Source organism: Cyrtonyx montezumae, unplaced genomic scaffold (assembly GCF_038088225.1).
Source record: "Cyrtonyx montezumae isolate F1298 unplaced genomic scaffold, pur_monq_1.0 scaffold_11, whole genome shotgun sequence".
NCBI lineage: Eukaryota > Metazoa > Chordata > Aves > Galliformes > Odontophoridae > Cyrtonyx > Cyrtonyx montezumae.
In genome coordinates this window covers 308340-318269 of record NW_027071837.1, presented here as the reverse complement: position 1 = coordinate 318269, position 9930 = coordinate 308340, and the positions used below count along the sequence as shown (strand labels likewise).

General features: G+C 49.9%; 1 protein-coding gene across 1 annotated transcript; it reads right to left on the bottom strand.

Annotated features, from left to right (window-relative positions):
* Positions 1–3489: 3489 nt before the first annotated feature.
* Positions 3490–8512, bottom strand: LOC136044424 (G-protein coupled receptor 83-like). Its single transcript, XM_065729748.1, has 4 exons — positions 8081–8512; positions 6306–6431; positions 4620–4753; positions 3490–4111 (listed from the first exon to the last, which is right to left on the bottom strand). The coding sequence occupies exons 1-4, from the start codon at positions 8456–8458 to the stop codon at positions 3490–3492; spliced, it is 1260 nt and encodes a 419-aa protein (XP_065585820.1). The 5' UTR covers positions 8459–8512.
* Positions 8513–9930: the final 1418 nt, after the last annotated feature.

Sequence of the window (9930 nt, the reverse complement as noted above, 5' to 3'; positions counted from 1 at the left end):
CTGCCCACTGTTTCCTTGTAAAAAGTACTATAATAATGAGGTACTCTTTTGCTAACTTAGCATTCAGCGTAGGTCCAGGAAGTTAAGCTTTTCTATTGATCGCTTTCTATGGTTGTGAGCACAAAAGGCTCTGCCGAGGTCCGCCGCCAGCCCAGCTCGCCGAGATCCACCAGCGAAGCGTTTGGATCACGGCTGCCCCGCTCCCTTCGCTGCCTCTCGGAACTCGGCTCCTCGCGGCCACGCTGCCTTATCTTATTTGTTTTAATGCGTCCTTTTAACTTCGACACAGAACTCCGCACACGTGCGTTATGCCTCATCATAACTGATGGCGGCATTGCGGCGGGCAGCGCTGCCGAGCAGCGGTCGGAGCCGAGCACGGCACGGCCGCCCTGCGCAGCCGGCTCCGGACCGGGCTGAAGCGCGGGAGCAGCTGCACGAGCTCGTACCGTATTTCCGAAGCTTAATCGCATTCTGACGCGATTTTCAAAACTCTCCGAGAAATCCTTCCCTCGCTCATCCCACCGCAGCGCTGCAGATCTCTGAGGGCCGTGAGCGCGCGCCGCGGCCGCGCGCCGCACAGCCGGGACGGGGGCGCGCCCAACCCGCAGCGCGGCGCCACAGCGCCCCCTGGCGGACAACGCGGCGCCGCCCCGCGATCCGCGTGGATCTCCCTCGCGCGTTTCCCTTGCTCCGCTCCCTTTTCCTCTCGTGAACAGGAGGACTGACAACCCACGGCGTGTCCCGAGAAGAGGAAAGGTGCTGACTTCGTGTTGATTTTGTGCGCGGCTTTTTCAACAAGGCAGCTCACAGAGCAGCACACTGACCGCAGGAGCCGGACTTCGTGTCCAGCAGCGTGGAACTGCGCTCTGCCAGCTCCGAGGCAGCTCAGCCTTCCCGTGTTGGCTGAGAAAGCAGAAGAGTCATGGAATCACAGAACCATTCAGGCTGGAAAAGCCCTCTCAGATCACAGCCCGAGCCATCCCCACCGTGCCCACTAAGCACATCCCCATTTGCCGCATTTCCACGATTCTGAAGCACCTTCGGGGACAGTGACTCCGCCACCTCCCTGGGCAGCCTGCTCCTGGGCCTCATCACTCTTTCAGCGGAGATATGTTTCCTAATACCCAACCTTGCACAAAGTGAGGCCATTGTCTCTCATCCTAAAGCAAGAAAGCAGGTACTGATGTGGAGCCCACTTCCCTGCCTGCACTGGCTAAAGCAGGAAACGATACAGTCTAGATCAACACCTTATTTTGGGGATGTAAAATGGGATGAGACACGTTACTTCCACTTGCTGCTAGGCACCCTACTTTCAGGTCTAGAGGCTTCTGACAACCTGCTGAACAGAGCATAGACCAGGGTGGGTGCTTGGGATGGTAAGAACCCATTAGGAGACATTAATCGCCCATCACCTGAAAGGAAGATGCAGGGTAAAACCAGGGAGGCTGCATAAACCACGCTCTCTGAGCTCAGTAGGAGACGTTTGAAATGCTGATGTGTGAAAATGGTCTCTTCAGGGGGCACTGACCTGAAGGAAAGGTTCTGGTCGCTGCCAGGCCGGGGACGTGCTTCAGAGCACCTGCAGAAGTGATTTCTGGGCTGCGAGGGAGGCAGCAAATGCTTCACTAACAGCACCCAGTGGGAGCTAGAAACAGAATTTAGGTCACGTGTGCAGTGCTGCACGAAGGGGTTTGACCGTCAGATGCTCTCGCTGGGTTTGGGTTCCCAGGGCCACTTGTACCTTCGGATTCTGCACTGAAGGACAATAGTGGAGGAACCGGCTCCAACACGCGCTGAGGTGAGGTCAGCAGGGCGAATCACACGGAGAGCTGAGCTCGGATCGTCCTTCCTGGGTACCTCCTTCAGGAGACACTGAAGAGCCTTCCTGTCCCTGCCTGGGTCATTTCCCACCAGCACCATCAAAGCAGGAGGGAAGCAGCCTGAAACAAAAGCAAGTGCCGGTTCCTTGCACAAAGGAGAATTCACTTCTCACTCTTCTTTCAATGAAAGGGTGAGAAAATTGCTTCTTTAAGTGCTTTTAGAAGCGGAGGACAAAAGTCCTTCCGATCGCTGCAGACCTGCTTAAACACGGAGATGTTGACCCGATATTCGGCGATTTCCTTTGTGCAGAGGCTGTACTGGTAAACGCACACGAGCATCTCTGGGAACATTCTGAAACTTAATTTTCGTTCTTATTTAACGTAATACTTCCCTTGGGAAATAAGATGCATCTGAATGATCAGAACCTGGAAATGTTCCTTGCAGCCTCAGACCATCCTGTAACGTTTGAGTTGGCAGTTACCCATGCTGGGCAAACGGCTTTTCTCACCTGAATTGTCCGTTCTATTCCTTATCAAAATATTCTGGGATAAATCAAAGAAAACCACAAAGGTTTTCACATTTAGCAAATGGACGCTGGTGTTAGCTGAAACAACGGAGTGCAGTTGTAAAGGAAAATAACTAAGCATTGCTGGCAAGGCTGATTTACAAAGAATTTGGTGACATCAAGACATCGGTGAGACACTTTGCAGCTTAAAAAATAGGCTCTGGTCCTGCAAAGCTCTGGATTCAGAGTGGCTGAGAGATGTCACTCCATAGCACGTGCTGTGTGCCATCCTCCAGGTCTGCAGAGCTTCCCAGCACACCGTTCCCCCAGGTCCCACCGCCTCTCCTTCACTCTCCTTTTTGGAGGAGACCCTTCTCCACCCGTTTGTGGTGTCACACCCAGCTGCCACTGTGCAGCCCGTGGGACTTTAGGTCATCCGTGGGGTGGCTGTACAGGTTTCTGTGACATGGATGGCAATAGAAAGCCCATTTACCTTTGACCACTTTTCATCAAGAGAGTATTAAAATGAAAAAAAAAGATTGAAGGAAAGTTAATAGTCAACACAGATACTGTGGAGGAGGATTTTCCAACCAATAAAGCCAAGTAATCTTTTTCTCAGAAAAAAAAACAATGGATTCTCATTTTGTCATGTAAAACATTGAGTTTGCTCTCACCCTACCAGGCTCTGACACCTGTGCAAATAATGGCTTTGTGACAGCTAGGCCTTTCTTGTACAGAACATTGGATAAGAACAGGTCTGAGTCAGTGACCAAAAATTCAGAAAATGAACAAAATCTGCAGTGAAATAAGGTCACCATTAGTTTTACCAGCTTAATAGTTACACAATCAGCTAATCATTACTCCACTAGCAAACTCATCTCCTGCACAATTAGCTCTGGATCATTTAACCACAGCAGCAATTCAGTGCTGATCCTGAAACAAGTTTACAGCAGTGCAGAAGAGGAGGCTGACAGCATCCCTCAAAATAAAGGCCTTGGGTCCACCTCAGGATGCAGATGCTGTGCCTCGTGCTGGGACAGTGCTGTAAATGAACCACATTAGTGGGCCAGGTCTGTCAGCTCCTGATTTGATAATGCTGCCAGCATGGCTCAGCCAGCACCTGTAGGCGAAGGCACTCCTGAGCCCAGGACATCAGATGGGGGTTAGCTTTCTGCCACAATTGGCTGAACACTGGATATGTCTGTCTTGGTAGAAATCCTTTGGGACGGTGCTGTTTTCTGGCAGGTGCTGCCTCTCTTGTACCGGCAGCTCTCAAGCCAGGCAGGCCTGAACGGAGGGGAGATGGACTGCAGGGCATGGCTCTGGGCTGTGCTCCTCTGCTGGCACGCACACAGCAAGGACTTCAGCTCAGATCTGAATTTCTCATTCAGCCAACAGTAAATGAAGGGATTGTAGCAAGTGCTGCTCATGGCAAACCAGTGAAAAGCGAAGTACAGAGCATTGCTGCTGTGGATGGCCCTACAGGAGATCAGCACCACGTAGCAGTTCAGAGGGAACCAGCACACTGCAAACACAATCACCACCACCATCAGCATCTTCAGTGTCATCTTCTTTTTCCGCTGATGGGCGTAGTACTGCTCCATGGTGATGTCCCCAATGGCGTTTCTCAGCCAGAGCTTCTTAGCCACCATGGTGTAGGTAACAGAGATCACAAGCAAGGGCAGAACATACAAGAGAACAAATGTAGTCAAGTCCAAATACTTCCAGAAAAGGTCAGCAGGAGGAGGGAAGCTGGGGAGACAAACTGTTCGAATGGTTCTGTTCCTGGGATCAAAGAGAGAAAGAGCTGTCAATCCCACTGCACATTATGCAGCACACAGCAGACAAGCTCATACACTTCAGTGAAGGCACAGGCAGTAGAACTCATTCAGTGATGTGAGTGAGGGCTTCTTTTGATGGAGAATTCTACATTAAGTCTGATCTTTGGCCTCAGTGAAGACATTTTAAACAAATCTTCAGAAAAAAAGAAATAGTTATCTGTATTGGCAATTGAGTCCTCTAATGGAGAAGAGTCTCTCTTCTGCACCTGACTCAAATGACAGTGCTGAATCTCTGAGCCAACATCAACCAACAAGAAGCCTGAAAGCAATTTCACTGATTTCCATTATCCCTTTGAGACAGTCACCACCTAGTCAAAGCTGAGGGGGACTTCTCTGCTTCACCATACTTCCTATCTCAGTAACTCAGACAGATAAATGTGTGCAGTAGAATCTGCATGACCTTGACTAAACTGGGCATGTCATATAAAAAAAGCACTGTGTAAACGTCTTACCCGATATAAAACCTCGTCAAGGTCTGATAGATGGCATGAGGCAGTGAGAAGCAGCTGGCCATAACCCAGATGATAATGATGCAAATTCCTCCTTTCACCGTGGACATACGTGGTTTGAGAGGGTGCATGATAACCTGCAGAGAACAATCAAGCCACTGCCTTTAAAATGTTCTCAACTGATAAAAAATGAGTTTCAGAATTTAGAAAAGAAAATGAACCTTTGTTTTGTCTGTGTCCAAGAGTGAGCATCTGACATTAAACTGCGTGCGTGTTTTCCAAGACAGGAGGGCACACAGCACAGGCATTAAGCATGGTAGAAGCTGAAAGCCAAGAGTCTGGTTTGGTTTGTACCATGGGGAGCACAACATATCTTTTATTTACTGCAGATGAGGACTGAAATACAGATGGCAGCTGTATTCACATTTGGCGGACTTGCACAACAATACGACATGGTGCTTGAGAAATTTATTGTTCCATGTAATCGTTGGCCAACACAGCGCTAATAAACCTGAAAGCTGGTCTCCTTCACGTTCAGCTCGTCTCCTGCAGGACTGGGTACAGAGGGGTGGACTGCACAAGTTTGCTGCTAAGGAGGGCTACTCTCGCAATATCTTGGTCAGCCCCACACTGCAGTTTGAAATGTGGCAGCTCTGCACCCCCCAGTGTTACAAGGTGGACAGAAGGATCTGGTTTTATTGCCCTTCTGAGAAGATAAGGGCCGGAATATGCAACGAGTTATGCAAGTGTGAAATGTTGCTGCTGGCCCAGGGCCCCGTGCAGAGGAACGTGCTCAGCACCACCAGCAGTTTGGCTTCAGAAGTCATACAAGCTGAGCACTGAGCTATGGTGGACTACAAATGACTATATTATGCAATGAAATAACAACTGAAAATAGATCTATCATTTCATCCCCGTAACGTCTTGGCTGATAAAATCTTTGGTTATTTTTTCCATGTCCTTTCTAATCTCATTATAAATACCTGCTTAACCAAGCTTCTATCATTCCCCTGAAGCACGTCTGCTCCGCTACCTCCCAGGACTAACAATAATTCTGGCGGCAAGCGTTGCTTTCTCTGTGCTCAGCAGCATCCCCTTGCTTCTGTTTCTATCTCCTTGTCCCCTGCTGGCTAATTCCAGTTCTGAGGAACTTACTGCTCTGGATTTAACAGCACACATTTGTTTGCTTGTAGCTAAACCAACACCTCTTAATGCGTAGCCTTGCTTGGCCACCAACCCAGAATGTACTAATTAACATGCATCATTATCAGAGTTTTCTTTCAGGAGCTGCAATGCTGTTTGCAGAATGGGCAGACTACCAAATTATTCGGGGTAGAAATGGACATCCTGTGCTTCAGCAGCAGATGGAGTACATCCCAGGCAATCAGAGTGGAATCAGTCATTGCTTTAAACTTCATTTCTCTGTGTCATTTGTTGTGCTTTTCAGTAACAGCCATTACCACAGACGCCTGCACTGCATAAAAATGTACCCTGCAGGCTGTCCTGGGCTGTTTCCAGTTGGGTTTGGGATATTCCCAAGGATGGGAACTCCACGGCCTCTCTAGTCATAGTTCGATCACCATCACCGTGAAGGAACAGGTTTTTGTTCCCTCAGCCCAATTCCTTCATTCCCAAGACTTTTCAGGAACTGGAACTTTAGGGAGCACAGGCACTGGGTGTACCACGTACCTGATGGCGATCCAGAGCGATGGCAGCAAGGGTCAGCACGGACACGTGGACAGAGCAGTACTGCACAAACCTGCTGATGTGACACATGAGTTTTCCAAAGACCCAGGTACTGCTTACGAACCGCACCTGAAGATCAGGCAAAAATGGATTAGAACGGTGCATTGTCCAAAGGGTTGCAAGTAGGCTTCTTGGGAACACTGTAAGGAAGAAATACCGTGATAAAGTTTCCACAGGTTCAAAACTCAGAGAAAAATTCATGGAAGAAGAACTCATGGAGGGGTTGGAACGGTGCCCTGCACTGGGAGCATCCCCAGCAGCCACCTGCGTGGGGCCAGCAGCTCGCGGCCACGCAGCAGTGTGTGGGACAGCAGTGTCACGCTCCACAGATCTCCAAGGCTGGCTCCCTCTTATCACGTTGTTTGAGATACAACATCAGTAATTTCACAGGTGTCAGCTAGCTTAGACAAACGAAGGAGAAATATCCCCTCCAGTTGAGAAAGCAACTAACACTGCTAGCACATGAGCCTTCCTCATCGATTCGACCTCTGTGCCCACGTCATCTCCACCTGGCATGAAATCCCACCGCTGCTGGGAGGGCACAGGGGGTCCGAAGCCTGTGAGTGCAGCAGGAAGGTGCTGTGCCACTCTGTCTGGATTCCTGGAAGGCACTGCTTCTTACAGCTTCCCTGCAGAGGCTGTTATTCCAAGTCCCTGCTGGTGTTTTGCTCCCTGCACACACGTTGCTGTTCCTTACTGCGCAGCATTTAATTTAACTCATTCCAGGGGCAGATTAAGCTAATTTGAAATAAGGCACATTTACTGCAGAACATATGTCCACACAGAAAATTAGTCAAGACCAGCTAATGTTTTCAATTAATCTACCATTTTAATCCTAATTAAATTCCCATAGAGACAATTCCATAACAGCGACTGTGACAATGAAACTGTAGCAATTTTCTCTTTCTCTAAAGTTGATGTAAAGCTCTTTTCTAAGAGGGATTACAATTACTTAATTACTCATGCCCAATGTGTAACTATTGTGCCAACACTCACACTGTCCTTTCCCTGCACAATCCCAGCAGAGCAAGGCAGAGAAACCCCACCGAAGAAATAGGATTGGTTTAAGAAAAGGTGAATTCAAGTCAGCAATGCAGGGATTGCTCTGGGAAGGTGGAAGAGAGCCATGGCCAGCTATGGGCAAGAAGCACAATAGGAGCACTTGGGATGCTTAGGAACCAGAGGACTTTGCCAAACTCAGCCATACAGGCAGTCCTAGATCACACAGCTTGCAGGCAGTGCAGCAGCCTATTCTTCCCACCTCACTCTGTTTTTATGGCTACCCTTATTTAGTGTCTGGGCGCAAACAAAGGGCTCCCAGCTCTGGTCACAGGCATGCTGAGGCACAGCACAGACCTCACAGTTCCCCTGCAGCCCTCCTCACAACCAGTGACTCTGTTTGCATCGTTTCCATAGCAAATTGACAGCTAATTGTGCCTTCAAGTGCCAGACATGTACCAGCTCCCTTCCCCACTAAAGTATAAGCAGGACACCCCAATACCTGTCCCCATCCTGAAAGGGGAGGGGGGACCTCCCAGCAGGCTCTGGGACATGGGGGCATGAGGCCCCAGCTCTGCACAGAGCCCACACCTGCACGGGGGGAGTTGGGGGGAACAGGGCACAGCATACAGCCTGTCCAAGAGATAAGAGCACGGGGAGAGAGCCAACAACCTGCAGGGTATGTCCCCCCACCCCACTGAGCCCCGTGCAAGTCCTACCAGCGTGAAGGGGGTGTTGAGGACAGTGATCATCACATCGGCCACAGCCAGGTTGACAATGAAGAGACTGGTGGCAGAATGCATCCTCTTGTTCTTGATCACCACGTGGCACACCAGGGTGTTTCCAAAGAGTGAGATGCAGATGATCACTGAGTAAGCTACAATCAGCAGTGCCTGCACTGTCCTGCTCTGGGATTCACCCTCATATTTGGTCCCGCTGTCAAAGTCCCCCAGGTCCTCCAGGTCCAAATCACTGTGGAAGAAGGACTGGTTTGGGAAGCTGTACCGTGTGGAGAGGAAGCTGGTGCTGGTGTGATTCTCTGCTCTCCAGAAGGGCTTGGAGATGTACTGCAGAGGGAACCACGTGTGCCTGCTCATGGCTCAGAAAGCACTGCCAGTATCCCTGGCAGCCCCGGTGCCAGCAGCACGCTTCCTGCCCTCCTCCTTCCTGGGAGCTCAGGTGCTACAGTCAGTGATTGCAGAGAGGAACACACAGCCTTGCATTATAAATATATGCCCTGCAGTTGCAAACCACATAAAGGAGTTGATAAACGGGTCCTTCTTCCTGTGCTGAACATGCATCAGCTGTGCTCCAGGACTCTCCAAGTACTGCTCTTCCTTTTCAGTCCCATATGTCCAGTATCATGAGCTGATTCAGATGCTGAAATATCCCTGAACACTTCCTCCTCTCCATATGTAGGAAGAAATCCTAGTGAATATTTCCTTTCAAGTGCTGTTCTTCTTTCCTGCAACTTCTCCTTGGAAAAGTGCTTTATTACTGCTCCACACAGTCCTTCACCAATCAGCACTCCGTTTCCCAACACTTTTCAGAGCTTCTCAGAACAAAAAAAAGCAAAGGAAGCCTTTCCCATTTTTTTCCACCCCCAAAATATCTCTGAGCTATTCACTGGCAGCAGCTTTGCTCAGAGACTGAGTGGTCCCTGCTTTCCTTGCTATATATACAGCTTGCCAGATGACACACTGCATGTGAAATAGCCAATAGTGTATCTCCTCCTGGCTCACCCTGAGATGGATTGCAGCCCCAAAGACAGGTGATGGGAGTGTCTGGCATCCACGGATTCAAGCAGAGCAGCAAAATACAGAGAGATGGATGTGCCCTTATGTTCCCTCTTTCCTGCCTTCTCCCACTCCTTTCTGTGTACCCAGCACAAAAGCTTGGTGGGGTGCAGCCTCTTTACTATATTTCAACATCTTCCTCTTGCTGCCTTCTAGAGTTTCTGCAGACAGAGAGTACCTGAAGATTTCTGCCACCAGCGAGCTCCCTGCTTTGTGCCTGGCATTGTCCCATCTGTGATCCCCCAGAGATGCAGAGCACACTGCAAAAAGTGAGATGTGCTGTGGAAACAAGAGCAGATGTTCCAGGATGCCGCTGGGTGTCCACAGAGACTCCATCACAGCTTGGCGGGCTGGACACTGAGGCAGGGTGGGAGAGCAGGAACAGAATGGCCAGAAACAGCAAGGGCAGGAATCCCTTATCTTCTCCTTTCCTTCTTCTCCAAACAAAACCTCCTGGAGAGCAGCTCCATCCCTGAGCTCTGAGCACTATGGTCACAGCAGGTGGGCTGATACCCCAGCAGCACCAGCCAGAGCTGGGCACAAGCAGTCAGGTTTTATGCTGTGCTGGAGACAGAAGACAGCTTCACCTTTCTAGCAGACTCAGCACCCCAGCGCTGGCTTGGCAATTCCAAACACCTTTGGCCATCCAGAGCATCTTTTGCCATAAGTGTTTTTGCCGTACGTTCCACCACTGGGACCGAGCCCAGTGTGCAGCTGGTCTGGAGCATGAACACAGGCAGGCTGCTGCAGCTTCTTCCTCTCAGCTTCTGCCC